This window comes from Abramis brama (assembly GCF_963993115.1).
Source record: "Abramis brama genome assembly, chromosome: 17".
Lineage (NCBI taxonomy): Eukaryota > Metazoa > Chordata > Actinopteri > Cypriniformes > Leuciscidae > Abramis > Abramis brama.
In genome coordinates, this window is record NC_139979.1 from 11,960,464 (window position 1) to 11,987,143 (window position 26,680).

Consider the following 26,680-nt stretch of genomic DNA (forward strand, 5'->3'; position numbering starts at 1 on the left):
AAGAAATTTATGAAATCTTATTGTGTATTTATGTATATGTGTAGGGGGGGTCGGGGCTAGTTGTCACATGGGGAAATTATAAGGGCGATTTCTCTTAACAATGCAATTGTCACACACATGTTTTCTCTATAATAATACACTTTATTTTACAGTGTGCTTGTTACATATGTTTACATACTTACCATAGTAATAACAGTAAATTATGCATAATTACATGCAACTAACCCTCAACCAAATACTAATCCTTCCCTATCCCTATAGTAAGTACATGTAGTTGATTAATATTACTCAGTACTTAAATATATAATTACACTGTAACAATGACACCTTAAAATAAAGTGTAACCGTGATTTTGTATGTGGGTTTCAATCACCTATTCAAATCCCTCTTAAATTACAGTTTTGTGTGTGTGTGTGTGTGTGTGTGTGTGTGTGTGTGTGTGTGTGTGTGTGTGAATATCCTCCACATTATAATATCAATATTATTTAACTGAAAGGTTAGTTTGTGTGGTTACACTATTTTACAGTGTCCTTGTTACACATTACATGTACTTGCTATAATAATAACTGTAAATTATGCATAATTACAAGCAACTAACCATAAACTAAATACTAATCTTAATCCTAACCCTATAGTAAGTACATGTTGTTAATTATTATTACTCAGTACTTAAATGTATAATTACACTGTAACAAGGACACCTTAAAATAAAGTGTAACTGTTTCCAAGACAATATTTTTTTAAATTAATGTCAAGTTGGGAGCAAGTTGTCTTGTGTTTTATATGTTATGAACTTACACAAAGTATTACAAAATTAATCAGCCTAAACAAAGTTGAGATTTTTGTACATTACCTTTTTTGCTGTTTTATGAATAATTTTTTCATTTCATAATTGTTTTAATGGTTTCATTTAGCTGAAAGCCTCTATTAGGCTGTGTGTCAACACATAATGTAAAAGGTGGGTTCAATCAACTGTATGTTTTTCTTTTTTCCTAGCTCTTAATATTGAAAACATATAGATAGATTTTAGTGGCCATGCATTTAAGGTGTTAATACAAAGATGAACCTAGAAATATTCACTGAAGTAAAAAGTGTGACTAGCACCCATCTCACAGAAATGCTATTTTTAGAGACTTTTAAATATTTTATTTTATTATCATTACTTTTTAAATATTATAGGTATGGACATTAATTGTCTTTACCTGCGGTACAATGATTCAAACTGAATGAATTTAAGACCTTTTTGCAAACCCGTTTGGCCAACTGGATCAAAAGCTATTCATTAGCGAATCTGGCATCACTAATTCTGATTCTAAATGGTCAACAAACATGAAGTGATTGTTGAAATATTGAGAGGGAAAATAAGTCTTCGATCAGTATATGGTAATCCCTATTTGGGCAGGAAGGTGTTTGTGTTTGTACGTGCGTGATTCGTGTTAAAACAGCATAGCAATTGTGGTTCAGAATGTGTGGCGGTAGTTGGTGCCCAGGCATGGGCAGTAAAACTTGAGACAGAAATAAAAACTAATGATGTGTCATCGCCAGGGGGAGGAGCTTAAACAGGATCGCACCCTCCAACTGCAACAGCCGTTTCTCATTACAGAGGGGAGGGCAGAAGAACGGTAAAGAGTGGACCGTAAATTACACTTTCATCCCCCTTCCTGACCATAAATTCTTGCGCCGGCTCCATGGGACGGAGCGCTCCCTCTCGTTCACCCTCTCTCATCCCTCTCCCTCGTTTCATCTCTCGTAGCCTACCCCTCCCGCGGCCTAACCTTCGGTTCCCCTCTCTGCCCATATCCATGTTTAACATTATGATTAAAGTCACCATTAAATCAAAATAGACAATTCTTTTTTTTTTCTTTTTTTTTTTGTGTGGAATATTGCAGCATTTACTATAAATTATTTATCTATGCACATCGTTTTTAATTAATCATGTACCCTCATAATCTTTAATCAAAATAACTTCCCCTCCCACTTGCAGCAACAAGTGTGTTCGACTTGATGTGGTGCTGTGCAGACCGACCAGTGTAGGCTATGACATCAAAGTACCGTGAGAGCGATTCGAAAGCATACGGATCTGTCTGCTCTATAATCGCTCTCGCGGTACTTTGATGTCATGCACAGATCTGCGCATCTCTGCTCTGATGACGTGTTTACTGACATGAGGGAGGGGCAACCTGTAATTCACATGAGATCACAGCAAAAGCACATGACAACAATCTCATTTTCCAATCAATTTCTGATGAACAAAATCAAGTCCTGTTTTGCATTTTTTTCCTCTTCAAGAAGCTGTTACACTCTGATATACATCACAGGGAAGAAAAGACTATCGAAACTCAGTGGTGGCTGGTGGATTTTAAGATAGACAATTAAAATTGTAGCAGTCAGGGGAACCCTATTCGCCTGTAGAAGGTCTGGACCCCATAGCAGCTTTCATTCGCCAAGGACTGCCGAGGCCATCTGACACAAGTCTCCCGGACATCCTGTAGAATTCAACCAATCAGATGACGACTTCGAAAATCCTGAAGTTTCCAATTTTGTGTGCCATATGCATCAGATGTTCAGCCAATGACGTCTGAGGCTGAGATTAGGGGTGTTCACCCTCAGTTAAAATTTATGGAGTTGGGGGGGTGGTATAATTGAAACTGAGGGGGCACAAATCAAATCTTTTCACCCTTTCATAGCGCCAGGCCTGCGATAAATATTGTTTTCCCTCCTTCCTCAAATTATTTCTATCACAAAAGTTTTACGTCTTTTGGCAGAACACAAATAAATAAAATATAATTTTTATATATTTTTTCATTTTTCTTATTTTTCCTCAACTTTTAGGGGCTTCAAATATTGACAAACCTGTATACTCTTAGGAAAAAGGTTCAAATGGCTTCTTGTCTCAGTTTTAAAGAGTTCTTAAAATATCTTAAATGATTGCATAATACTTTCACGTTTAACAGGTTATTTACCTTTTTTCTATAGTGATACAGTATGTTTACAAGCTGTTTAATTAATACAATTTAATTAGAATTAAAACTGAATGAAAACTAAAATAATTAATTAATTAAAACTAAATCCATAAAATGATCAGATGATTGGAACCCCTAAAAGGTTCCAATTATGAAGTGCCTGACAGAGCCCTTTAAGGTTCTATATAGACTGAAAGTAGAATGAAAAAAATAAATATTTGAAAAACATCACAAATATGCCCTCATCTGAATATTTCACCTCATGAGGGCCAGCATTTTTGCTTAGTCACAGAACTCAAAATGTCCCCCGTCCTCCTTCTCAGGTCATGGACTCCACCAGGGCAAATGAGGCCACAAGTCTCCTGCATGTCATATACTCTTCGCATATAAGCCTTTCCCACTGTTATTACCAATTACCCAATTTCTGTCTTTCTTTCAAATCATAACCGAATCCAGCTCTCCTCACATGAACTCAGGGCTTCCCCAGAGAGAAAACTGCTCCACGGTTTTCATCTCTCCTGCTCTGAAACACAACAGCCTCTCTCGTATGGATCGAGATCTGAGGCGAGGGAAAATGGGGGCCAAAAAGGGATGTTTCTAAAGGGGTGCCTCTGGAGCAGAGCGTGATGGAGTGTGTGGGTGGTGGGATTTATTTGCTGGCACCGTGTGTGTGGTGTCTACCAGTGAGGCGTCATGCCAGTGCAGGAGGTATCTCTCACCCACTGGAACTCCAGAGGTTTTTAAGAGATGCAAACATGCAGGCTAAACATAACTGCACAGCATTATTTCAAAGGGAAGCATGAAAACAACTACAGAACCTTTTTTTACAATCACTGGCTGGCGATTCATGCAAGCTTGTGAGATGACGGGCATCCACGCTACCAAAAACAGCCCTACTCAGCAGGTGCAGACAGGGTATAAAACTCCTGTGCGTGTCAGGATGAGACCGCTGGAGCCAAGAACTGTGCTTGACTTGCCTGGGAACTCCACAAACATCTGCTTTCACCCATCGGAGAGCAGCGTTTGATTCACAGTTTAGGCACTCTCTTATTTGCTCGTATTAGTTGAAGAATTGTTCTTGTCAGGTTTTCTAAATCAAGTTTTTTTTGAGTCTGATACAGCCTAGGCTGCATGGTCAGCTTTTTTGGTTGTAAAATTATTATACTCTGCTTCTATTACATTGAAATGACACGGGCACAAATAATGGCCAAGGTACATTTGTTTTTTCATTAAAGTCGGCATAAAATTGAAACTTCAATATTCTTTTCTTCCCTATTGTGACGTAGGCCTATATCTGAGTGAAATGGCTTCTCAATCAAGAAAAAAAAAAAGTAAGGCGGGACTTGATTTTGTCCATTCGGAATTGATTGGATCATTGTGGTTTTGTTATGGAACAGAGACTCAAGACAAAATGATACTGTTTATTGAAACAAGTAGCGGTGATATACTGACAGTCTATGGTTCATTTGCAGATGATGGAGGTCGTGGATGCTGTGGTGAGAGATAGCTGGAGTACACACAGTGGAACGGAGAGAGGCAAGTAGCTAAGTGATGACAGGAACCAGGAAGACGATGGAGACTTTGGAGAAACAGGACGGTAGATGATCACACTAAACATCAATCGTAGGAAGGTAAGAGTAACAGGGAATTGAGTCCTTAAACGAGACCAGACAATGTGACTGTGTGAGGGGAGTGCTTTTGTGCTGACTGTGCTGATGATCAGATGATGTGCAGGTGATTAGTACTCAGGTGACAGCGATCTCTGTGATTGTGTGGTGGTGGAGCCTGGCTTATCCCTGACAGTACCACACCCAAACATCACCATGATTTTGTTGTCCAGCACCTGCCAGAAGGTGGGATGTGCACACAATAACTTTTTTAACAGACCTTTCAAAGGAATCAGACGGCAGGATTTGGAGAATCAGTCAACAATGACTAGGATACATGAATTACCTTCAGAGGGAGGTAGGTCGGTGGTGAAGTATACTCCTAGGTGTGACCAGGGGCGTCGGGGAACGGGCAACGGAAGGAGCTTGCCAGATGGAAGATGGCGTGGGCTCTTGGAGATGGCGCAGTCTGGGCATCCCTGGACAAACCTTCTCATATCCCTGGCGATCATCAGAAGTGATCTTGTAGCAGTGAGAGGGTGCGGTTGGCCCCTGGATGGCCAGTGCCCACGGAAGAATGTGCCGAGTGCGTGAGATTATTGCATTGATTATTGCATTGTGACCAGGGAACATAGGTACGACCCCGGCGGAGATGGCTTGGAGACACTGGAGGAGGAAAGCTGCTGATGGACCACTGTTTGGGGCACAGGATGATCTTTTGAGGCAAGATGGGCTCCTGGTCTTCGGTTTTCTCTTCAGAGTTATGGAGATGGGATAGAGCATCAGCCTTGAGATTCTTTGTACCGGGACGATAGGAGATGGTGAAATGGAAGTGGGTGAAAAACAAAGCCCATCTTGCCTGTCTGGGGTTGAGGCGTTTAGCATCTCAAAGATATTGAAGATTTTTGTGATCGGTGAGAACTGTCAATCTCTCCTTAGCACCCTCCAGCCAGTGTCTCCACTCCTCCAAGGCGAGCTTGATGGCCAGTAGTTCTCGGTTACAAATGTTGTAATTAATCTCCGCCGGGGATAGTTTCTTAGAGAAGAAGGCGCATGGATGGAGATGTGCTGGATTCCCCTGCTACTGCGATAGCACTGCTCCTACCCCTGTAGTGGAGGCATCGACCTCGACAACAAACGGCTTGTTGGGGTCTGGGTGGATTAGGAGCAGTACACTTGTGAACGAGTCTTTAAGGCTCTGGAAAGCCTGGTTGGCATCTGGTGTCCAGGACAGAGACTTGGGCTTTTTCTGACGGAGGTTAGTCAATGGGGAGGTGATGGAACTGTAGTAATGGATGAACCGGCGATAGAAATGAGAAAATCAGAGGAAACGCTGGAGCTCTTTGATGGTGGTAGGTGTGGGCCAGTTCCGTACCGCATTCACCTTCCCTTCGTCCATCTGGATACCGTGTTCACTGATGTTATCGCCGAAAAACTGGACGGTTGGTTGATGGAAGAAGCATTTCTCAGCCTTGAGGAAGAGGTGATGTTCTCTGAGGCGTTGGAGGACTTCCGCAACGTGATGGCGATGTTCGGCCAGGCTCCGGGAATAGATCAGGATATCATCGATGTAGACAATCACGGTATGATGAAGGAATTCCCGGAGCACCTCATGCATAAAGTCTTGGAATACGGAGGGGGCATTTACCAGACCATACGGCAAGACCAGGTACTCGTAGTGTCCAGTGGCGGTCACAAAGGCCGTCTTCCATTCGTCCCCCTCACGTATCCGGATGAGGTTATACGCGCTGTGGAGGTCCAACTTAATGAACATGGCTGCTCCACAAAGTTGTTCCAGGGCTGCTGGGATGAGAGGAAGTGAGTACCGGAACTTTACGGTGATGTTGCTGAGTGCTCGATTGCCTATGCAGGGCTGCAAGCCCCCGCCCTTCTTTGCCATGAAGAAAAAACTCGAAGCAGCAGGCGAAGTGGAAGGGCGGATGTAACCCTGTTGGAGAGCCTCTTCAACGTACTCCTCCATGACCTTCTGTTCTGGGAGTGATAAGGGATAGATCTTACCGTGGAGCACTGGCTCATCCGGAAGGAGATCGATGGCGCAGTCCCATGGCCAGTGTGGTGGCAATGACGATGCCTGTTTGGGGCAAAAAACGTCACAGAAGGGGGCGTAGCAGGCTGGAATCTCGATGGACTGTTGTTCCACAAGGCTCTCAATGGAGGTTGAATGGACTGGTAGAGGAATTACAGGTTGAGGCAGATGTGGAAAACAGCTATCGTCCCACTTCAGGACTTCTCCGGTGGTCCAGGAGAGATCCGGATCGTGTTGCACTAGCCACGGGCGCCCTAGAATTATACCAGTGGTGGAATTCTCCAGAACCAGGAAGGAGATGGATTCAGTGTGTAACTGTCCCACTTGCAACTGGATAGGTCCCACGGTGAAACGCACATTGCTCTTGTTGAGATGTTTTCCAATTATCGAGTGGACTTGATAATGGACCTTGTTGGACCTCTTCTGGAGGTTGAGCTGGTGGCAGAGGGAATCAAAGATGAAGTTCCCAGCTGACCCAGAGTCGAGGAAGGCATGTACTGGAAAAGAGACATGTGAGGCAGTAAGGATGACTTCAGTAGTAAGTGGTTTCATATTTACTGATGAGGAATGGATGACACTCACCATTGGTCGTGGTGGACAGTTGGGACAGGCAGAAATGATGTGGCCACCATTGCCACAGTAGAGACATTCTCCTCATCCATCCTCTATGGGTCAGCCTCCTCTGCCGCTCAGTATAAGAAAGACGAGTGTTCTCCAGTTGCATGGGGACTGGTTCTGGAGAGCTGGTAAACTCTGGCTGGCAAGGCAGAGAAGGTGAAGGCTGGCCCTGTAGGTCTTCCAAGCAGGACTGCATACGATGATTGGTTCGGATGGCAAGATGAATGAATCGTTCGAGACCCATGGCATCGTCGTATGCAGCGAGATGCAGTCTTTAGAATTTAATTCCTGCTGATAGGTGGTGAGGAGTGAGCGCTTGTTCCACCCACTAGCCACCGCGAGGGTCCGGAACTTGAGGGTATAATCAGAAACGGAATCTTTATCTTGATTGAGACGATATAACTGCTCACCCACAGAGGAATCACCATCAGGAATCCCAAAGACCTTGCGGAAGTGAGAGATGAAATTGCTCAGTGTTTGCGTAATGGTCATATTCTGATTCCAGATGGTTTGGGCCCAGTGGAGCGCTCGCCCCGTCAGCAGGGAAATGATGAAGGCTACCTTCGCTCGTTCGGTGGGGAAACGAGGCGACTGCATCTCCAGGGCCAACGAACACTGTAGCAGAAATCCGTCGCAATCCTCCGCCAAGCCAGAGTAGGGCGCTGGATTGGTCATGGGAATGAAGGCCACTGGTGGTGAAGGAGAAATGGTGACGGGTGATAAGGAAGTGGTAGAGAAAAGTGCACGCTTGAGGGCATCCACAACCCCCTGGAAAGGATCCGGGGAACTCATTCTCACGCTGTGTTGGTCTGGTCTTCTGTTTTGGTCTTCTCTCAAGACAAAATGATACTGGTAAGAAACAGATTTACTGAAACAAGTAGTGGTGAGCACCAGTGGGTGACGATAATGGAGAATGTCTTTGAATAATGATGGTGAGATATACTGACAGTCTGTGGTCGTGGATGCTGTGGTGAGAGATCGCTGGAGTACACACAGTGGAATAGAGAGAGGTAAGTAGCTGAGTGATGACAGGAACCAGGAAGACAATGGAGACTTTGGAGAAACAGGACAGTAGACGATCACACTAAACATCAATTGTAGGAAGGTAAGAGTAACAGGAAAGTGAGTCCTTATTCAAACAAGACCAGACAATGTGACGAGGTGAGTGCTTTTATGTTGACTGTGCTGATGATCAGATGACGTGCATGTGTGGGTGATTAGTACTCAGGTGACAGTGATCTCTGTGATTGTGTGGTGGTGGAGCCTGGTTGATCCCTGACAGGTTTGCTATTGCTGTGATTTCATGTGAGTGACAGGTTTTTCCGCCCTCGCGCCAGTGAACACGTCATCAAAGAGAAGAGATGTCCCTAGAAGTGAGGGGAATTTATTTTGATGAAAGATTATGAGGGCACAAGAATAAAAAAAAACAATAATGTACACAGATAAATCATTTAAAATAAATAGCCTACTGCAATATTCCTTAAAAAAAATATTTCATGTTAACTTTAATAGATTATCATTTAAATTACATCATTACATCATTCAGGTCATCAAAGAATCTGTTCTTTTGCATCCTAACTTTTTCATTGCTTAGTAAAAAATGTACTAAAAAAAAAAAATTATTCTAACAATGTCTAGTTTACCTTGCGATTTCATTTAAAAAGGCCCAAGAGAGGCACTGTATCTTTTGTAGTTTATGAATGTAAAAGTGTCTTGAGTTTTGACAATAACAGGAAAGTGCTGCCACTTAGTGGTCGTTGTGCTCCAGCACTCATTTAATATGGTTTGTTATATAATTACTTGGGTAATTTTGTTGGCTATATAATTTTCTAAGGTTATGAGATTGAATCTACATTCTAAACAATACATAATAAAAATAATGCCTTACAAATAGCAACAAGATTAACATTTAGAATGTGTGTAGCCTATAATACAGTGGCTCCAGCATTTACTTAAAAGAAAGACAGCACAAGCACACTTTTCAAGCAAAACACAAAAAGAAGAAGATTGCTAGTTTTTTTAATATTCTAAATAAATAGACATAGGCTATTCAGAAATAATAGGCTACAAAACATATATTTAAAATTATTTGGACAGTTTCAGTCAAACCTATTAGAACATGTCAATGTGATTATTTATGTGAACTTTACGGGAACCAAATTCAAATGTAGGCTACACTAAAATTAAATTTAAACCGTCATGGAAGGAACCATCGTTTTTTTCCCCAAGGTATTTTCCAAATGCATTTAACCTATTTTACTGTAGGTTTTTAATTCGTTGGAACAACTATACAATTTAGGGCAAAAAAATTGGAGCAACAGTCATGCTAACAATTAAAAATTCCGATAATTATTTTGAGGGTAGGCTATAATCATTTTATTTATTCATTTAGATTTAACCGTGGCCCGTGGGTAAGACACGCACCACAAATAGCCTAAATCTACTCTGAACACACAGAAACATTATTTGACCAACAGAGGGCGCTGCTCGCTTTAGAAGCTTCACAACGCGTTTTCTTTTATTTATTTATTTTTTATTGAATTTTCAAAATTGCGTTTTTACCTTTTTTGGTTGCTGTTGTTGTTGTTGTTTTCCATCCAAGTAATCAGAGAGAAAAATGCATCAATTCTCGCATTTTCTCTTTCTGTCCCGGGTTTTTTTTTTTTTTTTTTTTGTGTGTGTGTTTAGTGTTTAGCGCCATGAGTCGTATTTTGAAAAATACTGCAAAGCACGTGTCCAGAGACACATGGAAATGTTATTTTAGGTCTAAACAAGACACACCATTAGAAGTTCATTAAAGACAATGCATTTTAAATGCATTTTAATTGAAAATTCAGTCAAACAAGTGCAATATATTCCCCTAGGGACTGGACACACTTTGGAAGGCTTTACTAGCTTTTTCGCAATTGTTGTGTTTCAGTTATGTTATGCTTTAGTTATGTGAATGAAGCCAACCTTAAAATAGGAACCAGTAACAGCACACCCTTTGAAATTGAGTCAGAACCCTTTATTTTCAATGAATTGATGTATTTCTTTTAATATCAATAGCACGCCTTGTAGGCCTAGTTCTGTGAATAAAACTAACCTTATTGTTCTTCTACGAACCAGTAACAACACACACCCTTTAATGTTGAGATAGAATGCGTATGTTTTAAATACTTTATTAACAGGTTTGAATTTAATTCAATGGAGTGTGTTCTGAATTCCATATGAGAGTAAAATATGCATGGAAATTTTTGTTTTAAGAACCAGTAACAAAACACTCGCATTAGATTTGAGATGTATTTTCGAAAAATTTATTTGAATAGCACATTTAAATATCAATAGCATTTATTCTGCATCACTTATAGTCATTCCAACTGAAAGTAGTACTTTTTTAGTAGACTACCAAGTATTAGGACACACCCTTTGGCTTTTGGATTAAATTGTACATATATTTTATATTACAGTTTTAACTCTAAATGTAGCCTAAGTTAGTATTAATAACACTTATCACCATTAATAACATTACTATTGTCATTGCTGTTAATCTTTTTAATCTATGTAATATTTACGTTTTTTAGCAGCTAAGAGTTGTGTGTGTGTGTGTGTGTGTGTTTCAATCCTCTGTGTGCACTATTTGCTAATTGCTAGGCTATAGTTTTTTTTTCTTCAGTAAAGTATTTGGATACGATAATTGTTCGTTTATGCTCTTTTGTTCTGTACTTTATAGACGGTCCCTATCCTACATCATTGCATTATAAAGTCTAGCAGTTGCAATAGACATCGAGGCAGATGAAAACACAAAAACAGTGTGTTTTAATTACATTTAAACAATAATCGAGCACACCATGTTTCTTGTCATTATGCTAATCGTTTAATCATTATGCTCAATTTCTGACAAATGTCAAACGTCAAGCCAACTTTCTTTTTATTAATTTATTCATAAATGTTGATTCATGAATCATGCCCTCATAACGGTTCCTTATTTAACCAGCTTATTGAACATTCTTCAGCCAATAAAGCCTATTGGACAAACATCATGTAGCCTAATTAATATTAATAAGAAAAGGACTTAGCCTATACAATATACACAGAGCACAAACAAGTTTATGTCCACGCTATATTGGTGACACTTTATTATAACTTTAAAGCTTAATAGATAAAAAAAAGAAAAAAAAGAATACTTTAAAATATTTATGTACGTCATTTGAATCAAGTCCATATTTGAATTTTCAAAAACGACTGTTCTGTTAAAATATGTAATTTTTGTTAATGAATAGTTATTATAAAGTGTTATCAATATGCCTGTCAGTTCACTGAGTTTTGATATCAGTGATGATGCATAATGTTCTTTTTTATGTATCAAGTATCTTATTTCTCTGGATTGTGTTGTAATTCTTATTTCAGTTTTAAGTCCTGTTTGTACAAGTGTTGTATCACGACGTTGCAGACTCTCCTTTGAAAATAAAATACTAAAAATGTTAATAGAATAAACAATAAATAAATATTAAATAAATAAAAAAAATAGGACATGATGAGATAACCATTAAAAAAAATAGTAGGTATGTTGATTGTTATTCATTGTTTGCCCACTAGAGGACGGTGCATCATAAAATTAACTTGTTTTGTTCTGAATTTTACTCTCGACTGATACTATCAGCACAATTTCTGTACCTGCTTATGCTGTATTGATAGTCATCATAGCATACTTTAGGGATGAAAATATTTAACATTTTTATATTGCTGCTTTCGATCGGGTCCTGTCTAAAAACAGAAAGCTTGCCAAATAGACTCATGAGACTCGATTAAGTGAGTAATGTTAAGGAAATTTAGGACATAATTCACTTTGATCATCATGTGTGAAAACTGCCCTAATGTGTTAGAGCTCAGATCTTTTAGACATCAATGTCACCATTGTGAAATGCCCCAGGGCCACATGACAGGTTGTCATGAGTCAATTTTAGCGTCTGTGTTTGTACTTTTAATTGCTTAATTTAATACAATAATTCCTGGGGAAAAAAACGAATAATTGTTTGAGGGACGATGTGCTGTGTTTTCAGTGAATTAGGCATGGCTTCACATGACCTGATCTACTGGTGCACATGCTAGAGTAATGTTAAAATAGAAGCAGCCATAAAAATACAAACAGAATTTAACATTTAAAGAAATGTTTATGGTTGCTAGGACAAGGTATGGGACTGTGCATGTTTCTTTTTTGGTGCAATTAGCCATTTAGTCAGTGCCAACATGATTTTCCTGATTAGTCACATGGCATTATGGCTCAGATCAGATGATTAGCTTCAACAATTCAGAACTGAGTAAAGATGGCAATCAAATTGCGCACTTCCAGCACAAGCTGAGCAACTGTTATTGAGATAAATAGGAAGGCTTACAGACCCTTCACTGGTTTTAATCTCTGACTAAATTCCTTAGTCTAGAATGAATTTGAGAGCATCAATTGTAGGGTGTTTGTAATTGTCTCCTTCGCCTCCACTGCTTCACATTTGCTTTTGTTTATTAGGTTATAAGTTCTTAACATAGGTTTATTGGCATCACCCAGAATTTTAATATCTGTGCATCACTATTTAAATGTCATGGAAAAATCTTGATTATAACAATAGCTGATAATGCAAATAAATGTTTTGTTTCAGTCACCACAGTTTGACAAAATGCAGCTCATATGCACGTCCAAGTACACGTTGTATTGCCAAATGGAGTTTTGGTGATATACCAAAACAAATGTAACAGATGGCGTTCAGTTGTCTAACTGTAAGCCTGACACATTGTTATATTTAGGCAACGCAGCCCTTTTTCACCCGCAGAAATGGCTGCTTGAAGAATGGAGTGTCGGATAACCACTCAAACCATCGTAGTCCATCCACAGGAAAGAAATGTCTTGACCTCAGAGCGAGAGAGAAAGATAAAGACTGAGAGAAGGGAGGAAGAATATATTTTGGGGAAAGCCAAACCGCAGGCGCAGCTTCCAGACCTTTACCATTAAACATCGAGCCTGAGGGTGTCACTTAAAGACTTAGACTGATGACTTTGTGTTTTACCATTGAGCTACAAATTCTCTCATCTCTCATTTCGGCCTGTTGTGTTGACAGGAATCGAGAATGATGAGGTTTTTAAAAAAATGTCTACAGCAAAAATACATCTGGCTCAATTTGCTGAAACAGACCTCAATGATGTTGTCCCTGACAGAAATATCAAATACATTGACTGTACTTTTGAACTGGATTAATATAGATGGAGAGACATCCCATGTTCCCATTTTTAATTCCCCTCAAGGAATAGATTTTGACCAAATTCAGCTGTCTTTATGCAACTGTAACATTTGTCTATTATTTTATGTTGTGAGATTCAGTTTAATTTGCATATTCAAGCATTTGTGTCTCCAAGTGTTGACTGCACAGACATGTCTGTGGCCAAAGCAGCGTGTCATGTGGACGCTCGCTCTAAACCAAACGCTAACGGAGACCGGTCGAGAGCTTCTCTGGGATTGTGAGTAAACCCTTGGAATGCACTGCCTGGTTTTACACGGCTCCTTCGCTGCACATGCCTAGTGCCACGTTTCACAGCGGCAACAGTGAAAGGTCATCCCTTTTTTCCCTTTCACAATTCTTTTTCCTCCTCCTCCTCGTCTTCTCGCTCCATTTCTCTTGCTAGTTTAAACACACCAACCTCTAAATTATGATGTAGCCGCTTTTCTAGAGATCTCAAATATCCAGATATGATGTTTATTATGCTTGATTTCGAAGCAAGAAATAAAAGTTTACTTACCGTTCCACTCCATACTGAATTTTGTACGTCAATATTCTGCAGTTATTGTCATCCTGACCTAAAATTATATCAGAAAACTGCCCAATAATTGACTTTTAAAAAGATTTACTTAGGAAATCTGAGACAATTTAACCCCAACCAAGCTGACTAATCATTGTGAATGCATGTCTAGACCTATGGGACTCTGTCTGTCACCCTGTAAACTGCAGCTGTTTTGTGAGTGATAAGATATCAACGCTGACATAATTTATGTCTGTGTAACAGTTACGTTTCTCTCCCTCATTGTTAGGACACATGGAAGAGCTTAGCTGAAATGCGTAATCGATGTGATTCATAAGGACTCTCAACGGCTGCAAATCTCCTCAGCTCCCAAATTGCTTAGGACGTTGACCTTGTTTAGCCATCATATACGCTATTTTTAGGTTTCTGTTGTGTGCGCCAGTATGCAGTAAAAAGAACAAACAGACTACTTTTCCTGCAAATGGGTCCTTGATCTCTCATTTCAACCATAATTTCATAAAGTCCATTTAGGTAAACAAGATTAAATCCATTTCTGGGAAATTCATTTTACCAACAGGCTGACTTAAAACTACTACTTTGTTCAATTTGACCATATCTGAAGCACAAGCTTTCAAAACATTTCACAATAATGTCTAAATTGTGATCAGGTGTTTGTCAAATGGTGTGACCTATGTGCTAGTTCGTAACGTGGATGCTGTTTGCTAAATGGACTGATCTGTGCTTTATAGAGCCACTTCCTGTTGAGATGGAGTCCCGGTTTTAATGAGCATTTAAGTTCCATTAGCCTCCCACTAATTTTACTGCCAAATTTAGTGTGATGTCTTTACTGGTTAAATAATCACTGTCTGGCATGTGTTAGAAAATGCGTCTTGATAATAACAAGTATTGGACACATAAACCAGTATTACATTTCTTAGCTTATATGTGAAAAATTTAATAAGACTTGTAAAGAGGAGAACCACAATCACAATTGGGGTTATCAAGACATAAAGATTAATGAAAGTGCACACAAAACATGCTATAAGCTATTGTTTCCCACAGTGCTTCATTACTCACCACTTAGTGTCATCATGGGAACTAGCAGCGTGTACAATAAATAATCTGTTATTTTCAGACAGCATTTGGCTTCACCAGACAGGCTAAATGTTATGGACATTTCAGCACTTAATATACAAAGCTTTTAGATGTCACTTGAGAATAAAGTGAGATGACATCACACACTTTCTCATGCCAGACTTCTCTGCTGATTCTCTGGGCATGATTTGGATAATTGTAAGTAGAATCCAAGGAATGGTGCTTAATTCTGTTTGCACAAATTACATCAGAGATATTTTGGTTTAAAATGAATGTTTACAGCTTTTGCATCAGCAGTGATGTCTTGAAGAAAATTAACTTACAAGAACATCAGATGTTCTTATTTTCTGCAATTTATACTTTTACTGCCACTCTGGTTTTGTATTTTATTACAACAAAGTTCTGTTCGGTAAATATGTATTTTAAATGACAAGTAATGCTTCATAGTTAATTTTGTATTGGTTGTGAACTCTGCTCTGAATGATTAACTGAGTCCGATACTGTACATACCACCAACTCTCAAGTGAGTTTGAGAATGTTTAGTGAATCGATTTTACCGAATTATTAAAAAGAACCAGTTCCTAAGTGTAATTTTCAACAAATTCTGCACTATAGAACTGCCCTAAACTCTACATATTTGTCCTTTGAGCTTGTCCACTTTCAACCACTTCCAGAGGCAGTCGAAAACACATTCTCCTGGACTGCTTTCGTAGCGTAAACACTCATGTGGTAGAATGTGTTCGAATATCCACAAAAGACTTAATGTGTAAACATTATGGGAAGTGTGCTAGCCAGACGGGATTTAAACTTTGTCGGCTGAAGACCCAAGTCTGGTTTGAAGATGAAAAACGTACCAAGCCCGATGTTCTCTCACCATTCCTGATTTTTAACACGCACACACCACATTAAGCGTGGTCTTGCGGCTAGCAGAAACGAAAGCTGATGCTCTCATGCTTTTCCATTGTCTCCAGGCGCGTTCATATGTAAATTGTGCGAGCTTATTTTGTCCATTAGATCGAAAGATTTAGAAAAAAAAACATACATTTACCCGCCCATAGACTCTCCTCTTGAGGAAATCAGGACAGAAGTGGTTGAAAGGGCCTGGTTTCACAGACAAGGCTTAGATAAAGCCAGGATTAGGCCTTAGTTCAATTAGGACATTTAAGTAGCTTTTATAAACGTGCCTTAGAAAAAAACTTTCTGCATGTATCTTGAGTCCACAATAAGTTTGTTTTGAAATGTTTTGCAAGAAATCAGTTTCTCCATCGGTTGTGATCAAGACTATTCCGAAGTTTCTGCACTTACAGTTTCACTCTTATCAGTCTCTCCTTTATTGGTAATCCTTCTTTAATCTAGTATATCATCTAGAGAACAGCATCCCACACTCATCCCCTATCTATCCTCCCTTTTTTGTGAGACAACCATTCTGATGTTGTCACACCAATCCTCAAGGAATGTTGTCTAGATCCTGCAGATTTAAATAATTATACTTGATGTATCTTAAATCTACCTTTTAAAGAAAATGTTTTGAAGAGAATTTTATTCCTGTCAGCTCCATTTGCACCAAGTTTCAAATAATCTGTATAAGCCTTTCCAGTCTGGATTTCATCAGAAGACAGCTTTCCAGAGTCTCTACAGGTTGTTAATGACCTCCTCCTTTCTGTTGTCTCAAACTTCTCTATTTGAACCTTTAACCATGAAATTTAATACTCTCTGAAATAATATACTTCAGCAATTGGCATCGCTGACACAGGTCGCTTCTGGTTCACTTCTTACCTTGATGAAAGTAGTAGCTTTTTGTTTTTTCATTAACACAATCCCTTTTTCACAAGAAGTGTACCCCAGGGATCAGTTCTTGGTCCTCTTCTTTTTGTAAATGGTATAAATATATACAGTATTGTTTGCAATTACATGCATTTTGTCACATTACATGGCTACTTTTGGATGTTTGTTAATGGAAAATCAGTTAGTATTACCGAGAACTACCAGTAGGGGCTAACAGCGTCATGCTAACCAACAAATATTTAACCCCTTGGTTTTGCCCCACAATACTTTGCTGATCTGCTGCACTAATGTACCATGTGTATCAGCTATATTGTTCATATTTTAATACACACAGCGCAGACATTAGACTGTCAGGTAAAGTTAATCCATTCACAGCTGGATAATAGACAAGGTTTCACAATTGTGCAGTTGTTGGGCTTCATCATTCATCTGAGTGACTGTATCAGTTTTGGTGGCTTCCTTACTTTATGATGAATTAAATACAGGAGCCACTTCAGTCGGTGTAGTTTTGAATCACTTCAACTTCAGAGTGTCCGGTTTTCCCACAAGCCTTCCTTGGTAATTATTCACCCACCACTCATGTGATACTCCTAACCATCTTCTATTGCCTCACTGACCCTCTCTTTTTTCCCATAAACCTCTTGAGTGTGTGTATGTAACTGAACCCCAGTGGAAGTGTCATGGACCAGCTCCAAAAACGTCAATCTTCCCTCCCTCTCTCCTCTGTCGTCCTCTCATTTTCGTTTTTGGCTGTTCTCTCCCACGTGCTATCCCAACGTCCACCAGAAGGCCTCCCTCCCCCACCAGCATCACCCGTTCTGCTTTTCCATTTCCTTCTTTGGTGAAAATGCTGAAAAAGAGAAGGGGAGGAAGACCTTCACCAGTGTTGAGAGAGAACGGATTTGGCCACGTGTTTGTTTTAAGTTCTTATGCCTCATCAAGGCGAAGAAATAGCACACTCAGCACATTTGCACATAAACACACCCATCTAGAGGGTAACCCCAAATGAGATTGAAAACTGTATTGGATGGTGTCACCTTCCTAAAATAATTGGCCAAGTCATTTTTTCAGGTTTCTCAGAAAACACAAAAAACTGAACCAATAATCAAAAAATGACTTAGGCAATTATTTTAGGAAGGTGAAGATAGTAGGCTCTTGGGTATGCAATTGAATGTCTTTGGCCTAAATTAAGTCAATTTGTACCAAAAATACTTGTTTTTGGTGTTTTTGCATAATCTATTCTGGAAAAAAAGACGTTACAATTTGTTTAATTTATAAAAAATTTATTAACAATCAATAACAATTGTTTTCAATTTTAAAAAAATGAAATGTTTTTTTTTTTTTACCACACCCCAAACTTACAAAGCTTGTATCACTTGAATCATTTTCATTAAATGCACATTAGCCAACTCTTTCTCTCCTGCATTTAAGCTCAAAGTGAATATATACTTATACATTTAGAAATATCCAGAGAGTGAAACTAGTAAAATTGGCATTAAAAAATAATAATACTTACTGACTCAATTTGACAACATGCATACTATCATTTGTGACAAACTGACACAAATATTGTTTAATTGCATTCACTCGTAACACAGAGACATGTTTATAAAGATTTAAGAAAATTCTGACTGTAGAGGTCATAATGTAGACAAATTAATTATCAAACAATTAAAAAACAAAAAGTGAACAGGAAATAGTATGTAGTTCGTGTATATACAGTGTAACGTGTACTGTATCTTAGTTTCTGTGCTTCTATAGATAATTCAAGCTATAGTAGTGCAAATGCAAGTCCGTCTTCCACCTGTATACAAAATGCATTTCGAACTTCATTTTTCCACTCATCTATAGACCGCAGAAACATTTCAGCTGTTATTTTTTCTGATATTTCTATGCATTTTGGAAGACTCGCCACTTTTTTGAATGCTTGTGCAATGCATCAAGAGGACAAATTCTGCTTAGAAACAAAAGGTTTTAGTGAAGTTTTAGAAAAAGTGCTCACTAACTACAGCATTCAACAGTCACATACATATTTACGTGTCATACATGGTGTGTAAAAGCTATATGTTTAGCTTTGGGTGTTTGCTTCTCAAATTGTAACTTTTATTGTACCCAAAACGCAAAATAAGTTGTGCATTCATTCCTGTTCTTTCACTTTACTTGGCGCAGAGTATTTGGAACAATTCTAAATGGCCGTTCAGTCACTTTAACAGAACACCAAACCTTTAACCTTTGGGTGTTTATGAAGGAATCTGTTTGAGTTCTTTCACAGGCTGCAAACACAAGGCTACATCCACCCATTAATGACCATTACCAGCCTAATGACAGCTCTGGTTGGCCAGGAAAAATAAAAATGGGAATAACTAGTAGGCACATCAGATCTGGATTGTGCAACGGATAGACTATAGTAGGGACTCAACGTTGCATGGCTTTCAAGTCTCAACAGCAATCTTTGGTGCATCTTTTAAAAGTCTTGTTCATCCGGTATTTTTTCCGGTGGTAGTATTTTGGTGAAGCTGAGACCATTGTGTGAGGGGGTAGTTTGCTGTAATCTCACAGCAGTATCAGCATGGGCGTCAGTTGAGACGGGAAGTTCTCAGGTGAGGGCACAGCAGTGTAAAATAAAGACAAATGTATGTATATGGGAAGGTAAGGTGTGTGGATGGGGGTTCTATAGGTTGCTGTTGCAGTTGCGACAGAGGATCTCGTCTTGCTCGGGAAAGAAGCCGGCACCCACCAGGGACACGGAGCATCGAGAGCAGGTGAAGCAGGGCTGGTGCCATTGCCGTTCCTCAAACGAGATGTACTTTCCTCCACCAAAACCTATAATGAAATAAAAATCACGTAAGATATTTGTAACTTTTTGATGTTCTAAATTTCACAATGTCTAAATGAACACATCTGTAATCCCCAACCCCTAAAGCTCCCAATCGGTTTTTAAAACAAAGTGACATCCATGCCTATTTTACCAGTAATGGGTTTGCTGCAGGCTTCACACTTCTTAGCGTACAGGTTTCCAAAACATTTGAGGCAGTATGGGCTATCCTCACGGGAGGTGAAGTGCTGGCCAGCTAGTTGGACTTTACAGCTTGTGCACACAAAGCACTCCTTATGCCACGGCTCATCTCTATAGGTCACACCACCTTTAGCCAAGGCCTAAGTTCAACAGAGACATAAACACCAAACAATAGTTACAACTTCTTTGTAACCATTGTTTGTTAGACATAAAACATCTTGTCAGTCTTGTGAGTGTTCATTCATATAATATGTAACAATTGAATGCTAGGGATGGTTCACTATAGTTGAGAAGTTTACTAGTTGTCCAACAATTGAGTAGTTCTACCTAGATCTGAAGCAAGATTAAAGCACCACCGTTACAGCCTTACATGTTCAGAATACATTTCTGAGAGTTTCTTAAGTTAGTCAAATTTTTGAGAATTCCACATAGCCTACAGTTTTATTCCTTTGCATACCATCTAGCTGTTATTAACTTATCAAATCAGGGTGAGGTGAACTCAAAACCAGCCTAATTATACAGATTTTTGAAAATACATAGTTTTGCATTAATAAATGTGAAATATAGAGCAAAGACTCCAAAACAGATGGTTGCCTGTCAAGACAGGATGTGAAATTGACAGCCAGAGTTAATCAGTGACTAGTGTTCTGATATGCAACATGAAGGAGAAATGAGGTCAGAATTCTGACTTTTTGTGGAGGAATGTGTGTGGACTGATGAGGAACACATGGTTATGTTTTTCAGGCAAAGAGGCTAGTGAAATCTCACCACTGACCTGTTTACATCGAGTACAGCGTGGTGCAAACTTGTTCTCATAGCAGGGTACGCAATAGTGGTCATCTTTATCTGGGATAAAGGACTTGGAGCCTATTGGCTGTTGACAGCTGTTGCAAATGAAACAGCTCTCATGCCATGTGGAGCCGGCATACTCAAGCTTCCTGGTTCCTGTGAGAGAAAAAGAAAGGAAGTCTTTTAAAACAAGCAATTTACTGCTCAAACCACAGTGCTACAAGATCTATAACTTTTGCTGGTAAAGTAACTTTAAACATATAATAACTAGGGCTGTGAATCGATTAATAAAATTATATGCCAATTTAATTTATTTGAAATAAGTTTCATGAACATATCAGACTTGTGAATTCAGTACTAACTGGAGACTCGCTCTGACCGGATCATTTGAATCAGTGAGTTGTTGACTCAACAGATGCAATCGGATCAGTCCAATTCACGAATGAATCATTCAGTGAGATCTGTGTACCGATTTAACAAGTTGATTGAAAAGAAACAGTTCGTTCACGAATCGGACACCGTCTCTGAGGTTGTGCCGATTTTTTTCGGAACGACATGTTTTATGAAATATAGTGGAGTAAAAAGTACAATATTATGCAAGTTTCCCAAAACAGAAATACTCTGATACTTGAAAAATGTATTTAAGTACAGTAACAAAGTGAAACATTTTTGTTACTGAACACCACTGCAAGTAAGACAAAGACCATGATGCACTTTGTTTATTTGTGTCCACTGGTTACTAAGGAACATGGTCAGTTACGCCATGTGTTGTCCTTAAGTCAGGGGAAACGCCTGTGTTCGATACATGTCAGATCTCCCAGTTAAGCTAGGACACACTTAACGACTGTAAGGCTGATTATGAATGTAATTTAATACTTATGACTGATCATGCCCAAAAGCAGAGTCGCGTTCAGTCGGTGTTTAAAATCTGCTGCAGTCGTTGGAAACAGTCTGTAAGCGTGTTCAGTTCAGTCTTAGAATGTTTCAGCTAGTCGTCAAGTGTGTCCCGGGCATTAAGCAATGGTGCCATTTTGGTGGAAAAGTACTTCTCATTCTATTAAAAAACCTTTCCATTTCTAGGACCACCAAAGGAGCTTAACAGAAGTGGAGGCTCATTATAATCACCTATTATTTGCAGCATCCCATTGTGGGAGCATGCCACTAACAGCCATTTCACCCAATTTGAAAGACAACTGCATGTTTCCTGAGAGATCTGAACTGAGACTACTTATCGCTGGGATTTCCCTACAAAAGACGATTTTGAGCTTTCTAAGTGACAAAATGATGATCTGACAGTCGAGGCTCATCAACTGATTAGAAGGTTAAAGATCGACCTTCATAATCCACTAAGCGTTTCACACGTTAACCAGATCAAAAGCCCCGCTGAGAACCTACTCTAGAGGCCCCACTGTCAAAATCACCAAAGCTTTACACAGAGAGCAAAAGATAAAGGTCGTAATCCCCTGGATAATGAAAGACATTTAGAAGAAATATCAAGTTACATCAAGGCTGTCTCGCTCAAGTTCAAAACTCACCTCAAAATATGTCACCACATTCATCAAAGTAAAGTATAATCTGTGAAACAGAGCCCTCCATCCTTTTCTTCTTCCCTTGTCATCTGTACATCACAAACCACTAACAATGTGTTCCTCTTCCTATAATGTAGCCCTCAGATTACATGCATGAATCTGGATTCAAAATTGTGGCGGAATATTTTTTTATCTTCTTGTTTTTGGTTTGGCAACTTTTGGAGGTTGTAATACAGTTTGATTTGTTCACTGGATTTACCTCAAAAATAACAGCCACAGGTTTTAATGTCAATAGCAACTTGATTTACATTTCAAGGAGGAAATAAGAGTGGTGCAGGGATGACGTCAGAACCCGGAAGACTAATTCGCCAGTGGTTCCTTTGAGATTTTCTTATGGGGTTTTTCTATTTATGAGTAAAATAAAGCGTGTGGTAAACATAACTTTATAATACTTATGATGCGTATGATAGCATTTTGTTCTACAACGTAAATTACACAGCCATACCGAAAACGTGAATTTTAAAACAGCTATGTTTATTTTTTAAAAACTTGTGTTTCTATTAAGTAACTAGATAAGGCAGTTTGGGATGTGAGTGTGTGCGGTGTATGTTGTAGAACAAAACATTGTCAAGTTATGTTTACCACAGGCTTTATTTCACTCATTAATTGAAAAACCCCATTATAAAACCCCATAGGAAAATCTCGAAGGAACCAGTGGCGAATAAGTCTTCTGGGATTCGGATGTCATCCCTGCACAACTTTATAGCAGTGTTTGCAAGGCAGCAAAATAAGTGTTAAAATTACAAATTTAGTTTAAATTACACACCACATCAGATCCGCTTTCCCATTGTCATGATACTCAGCACACGTCTTTTAGTCTAAAGGCGACTTTATAAGGTTAAATAGGAGTAAGAAAGAAAAACAACAACTGCAATTCAATATGCAAATAAATGTCAGGAAGAAGATCACTCACAATTCAGTATTCAAATAATATGACGACATCAACTTTGGTTATATTTTCAGTGCTGAACATTCTAACGTTCAAACATTCAAAGTCAATTGGAAATTTTCAAAGTATAAAATTACAAAAAGCAAAAAGACTAACACACATAAGACTAAAATTACCTACAAAACAAAATTTGAATGGAATTACTCAACAGTTCAAATATATTACGATATTTTCTAGACTAATATATTTTACAATGCGATTTATTTCTGTGATGGCAAAGCTTAATTTTTAGCTATTACTCAAGTCTTCAGTGTCACATGATCCTTCAGAAATTATAACATGCTGATTTGGTGCTCAATAATCATTTCTTATTATCAATGCTTAAAACAATTGTGCTTGCTTAATAGTTTTGTGGAAACTGTGATACATTTATTTTAGGATTTTTTGATGAATAGAATATTCATCTGTCAATTTTGATTCATTTACTATGTCATTGCTGAATAAAAGCATTAATTTCTTTAAAAAAATAAAATACTAATCTTATTGAGCCCAAACTTTTGAACAGTAGTGTAAGTGGTTCAGGAATTAGTTGCAGAAGTTTCACACTTGGGCCTTGCAGGCATTATAAAAATACGTAACAATATAGGCCTCACCTTGCAAGTGTTGTAAAAGAACATACGTAACCTCCTGGAATTGTTACCTACTTTTCAGATGGATGCAGCCTTGCTGAAATATTTTACTGGCTTATCTCCTCCTATCTTTAGAGGCTTGGACGGCAGCCATGCGCAATGATTTGGCTGAGAGACAGCAAGCCAGGCAGACTGGCAATTATTTTGTCACATCTAACCTGGTCCTCACCGCTCTCTCGCTTCTCTCTACTTTAGTCATGCAGCTAGTACTTTGGATTTGCTTTGGCAGAACTTTGCAACCTTCCCCCTTTCTCTGTTTTGGCTCCTTAATGTTTGTGAATCTAATGTTACCTGCATACCTGTGGTCATGGCAAGCTGTCTGTTTCAAAAGTGTGAAGACTTGCAGTCTTACACAACAGGATTGAGAACAAACTAAAGGAGCAGCGAAAAAGGAACTGGACTTGAGACCAGTCTGAACAGGACATATTAGATAATGACATGAGTTATAACCAGTGGGGTCTGTGGTGTGCTGATGTCATTTGTACCAGGCATGACGGTTTTATCGCAGGCCACACATTTGGAGGAGAACTCGTTGCAGTAGCAGTCGTTGCACAGAAGCGCATCGTCCTGGCTGGTGAAGGGCTCGTCGGCCAACGAACGGTCGCAGCGGAAACAGCGGAAGCAGTGTTCGTGGTAGTGACGGTCCTCGTAAAACAGCTCCTGAATCACACAACACAGGCATGTTACCGAACATTTTAAGAGATAGTTTACACAAATATAATGTCATATGATGTTCTTTCTTCCTTGGAACACAAAAAGAGAAATGTTGAAGAACAAACATTTGTGATCCACATAAGAAGTCATACGGGTTTGTAATGTATTTTTAATTTTTAAAGGAGTAGTTCATTTTAAAATGAAAATTAGACCATGATTTACTCACCCTCAAGCCATCCTAGGTGTATATGACTTTCTTCTTTCAGACGAATACAATCGGAGTTATATTAAAAAATATCCTTGATAATGGCAGTGAATTGCAACCAACAGTTTGAAGCTTAAAAAAGTGAATCCATCCATCATAAACGAACTCCACGTCTCCAGGGGGTTAATAAAGGCCTTCTGAAGCAAAGCGATGAGTTTGTGTAAGAAATTTTTTAATATTTAACATGTTACAAAGTAAAATAACTAGCTTGGGGCCGAACATACGCAGTCTACTTGCGCCTAAAGCACAACTTACACAACTTATGACGTCAGAAGTAACGTATGGCATAGCGTAAATATCAGCAGTACATAGCATTACTCGAATAAGTTGCGCTTTAGACTTCAAAGTCGAATCCGTATGTTTGGCCGGAAGCTAGTTATTTTACTTTATAAAGTTTTAAAGATTAATATTTTGCTTCAGAAGGCCTTTATTAACCCCCCGGAGACGCGTGGAGTTCGTTTATGATGGATGGATGGATTCAAACTGTTGCAATTCACTGCCATTATCAAGCTTGGAAGAGCCAAGGATATTTTTCGGATAAGGATAACTCCGATTGTATTCGTCTGAAAGAATAAAGTCATATACATCTAGGATGGCTTGAGGGTGAGTAAATCATGGAGTAATTTTCATTTTAAAGTGAACTACTCCTTTAAGATAAACTCTCCCTTTAAACCAACAGGTTTTCACTAGCTTTCTTGTAGCTCAAACAGTAGTGCATGGTACTAACAACGCCAAGATCATGGGTTTAATTCCCAGCGATAAAGATGTAAATGTGTACCTATGCAAATGCAATGCAAGTCGCTTTGGATAAAAGCATCTTCCAAATGCATAAATGTTATGTACTGTAAATGTACAAACGTGAGCTAGCAGCAGAGGGTGCACTCCATATTAGAATATAAAAGATGTGGCGTTATTGTGAAAGACAAGATGACAAACCCACAGATTAGCCTTGTTTATAGGGGAAAAAAGTAAAAAGAGGCCACAAATTAAACAGCTTTTCCACAATCCCAAGTACATTTCTGATTAAGATCTCAAGTAATGGCAATGAAGCAGCATATCAAATGCTAGCACATGTGCATCTAGTTATTTGTGTGTGTGTGGAGTACATGGCGCCTGGGTCGACTCCTCATGTAAAATATGTAAACACATAGTAATAAGACAGGGAGGGTGAAATTTATGACCTGTGCTGCAAATGGCCAAGACAAACAGCGACTTTATTTAGCATCTGCTGTCCCTCATTGTCATCAGAAGCTTTGTCTGTTTGTGCACAGATTCCTGATTTCCTGTGGGGAGTTTACTACAGTGCTATATTAACTGCATTGTTTGGTTTTTATTTAATTTAGAAGGGATTAGTTACCCTCAAAACGGGAAGGATTAAAGTCTCAATTGGTTGCTAATGTTTTGCCTGAGGTTTTCAACATTGTTGCCATGACTGAAGTTGAATGACATTTCTAATTGGACAATAAATGCCTTTCTCAAAAGAACTGCTAAATGGACAGTTTCAGCCTGAAACCACATAAAAAAAGCTTTCACAGTGTAATTGAGTCTAATTCCCCCCCACCCCGTCCACCATGGAAATGCTCCTGTAAAAGCAACATTTTGCTGTACAAAGTGAACCAGACACTACTTTTATCCCTTCAGAGGGAATTCACTAAAAAAAAAAATCATTTTGGTGGTCTAAAGCTATGGTCACATTTACTTGACACATTTGTTCGGCGACATTTTGCGGGCGAAATCCAGTCATTCCAATAGGAAAAATCACGCAATCTTGAATTATGAATGAGGGCCAAAGATTTACCCACGCAGGGTTCAGGTAGGTCACTCAAATTCTTTATGTTGTGTGAGCTGTGCTTCATACAGTACATTGCTAAACTACTGACAATGGACAGTGGACCTTTTTGTCTGCAAA

The 26,680-nt window shown here is 38.9% G+C and overlaps 1 protein-coding gene across 1 annotated transcript in view; it reads right to left on the reverse strand.

Moving 5' to 3' along the window:
- Positions 1 to 18,142: 18,142 nt before the first annotated feature.
- Positions 18,143 to 26,680, reverse strand: part of fhl3a (four and a half LIM domains 3a) — a 39,860-nt gene continuing 31,322 nt past the window's right edge. Inside the window, exons 3-6 of the mRNA XM_084088671.1 lie at positions 24,338 to 24,512; positions 20,672 to 20,841; positions 19,850 to 20,036; positions 18,143 to 19,703 (exon numbers count right to left, since the gene is read on the reverse strand). Of these exons, the coding sequence (XP_083944797.1) occupies positions 19,552 to 19,703; positions 19,850 to 20,036; positions 20,672 to 20,841; positions 24,338 to 24,512 (684 nt within the window). The 3' untranslated portion in view covers positions 18,143 to 19,551. The remainder of the gene's footprint in view (positions 19,704 to 19,849; positions 20,037 to 20,671; positions 20,842 to 24,337; positions 24,513 to 26,680) is intronic.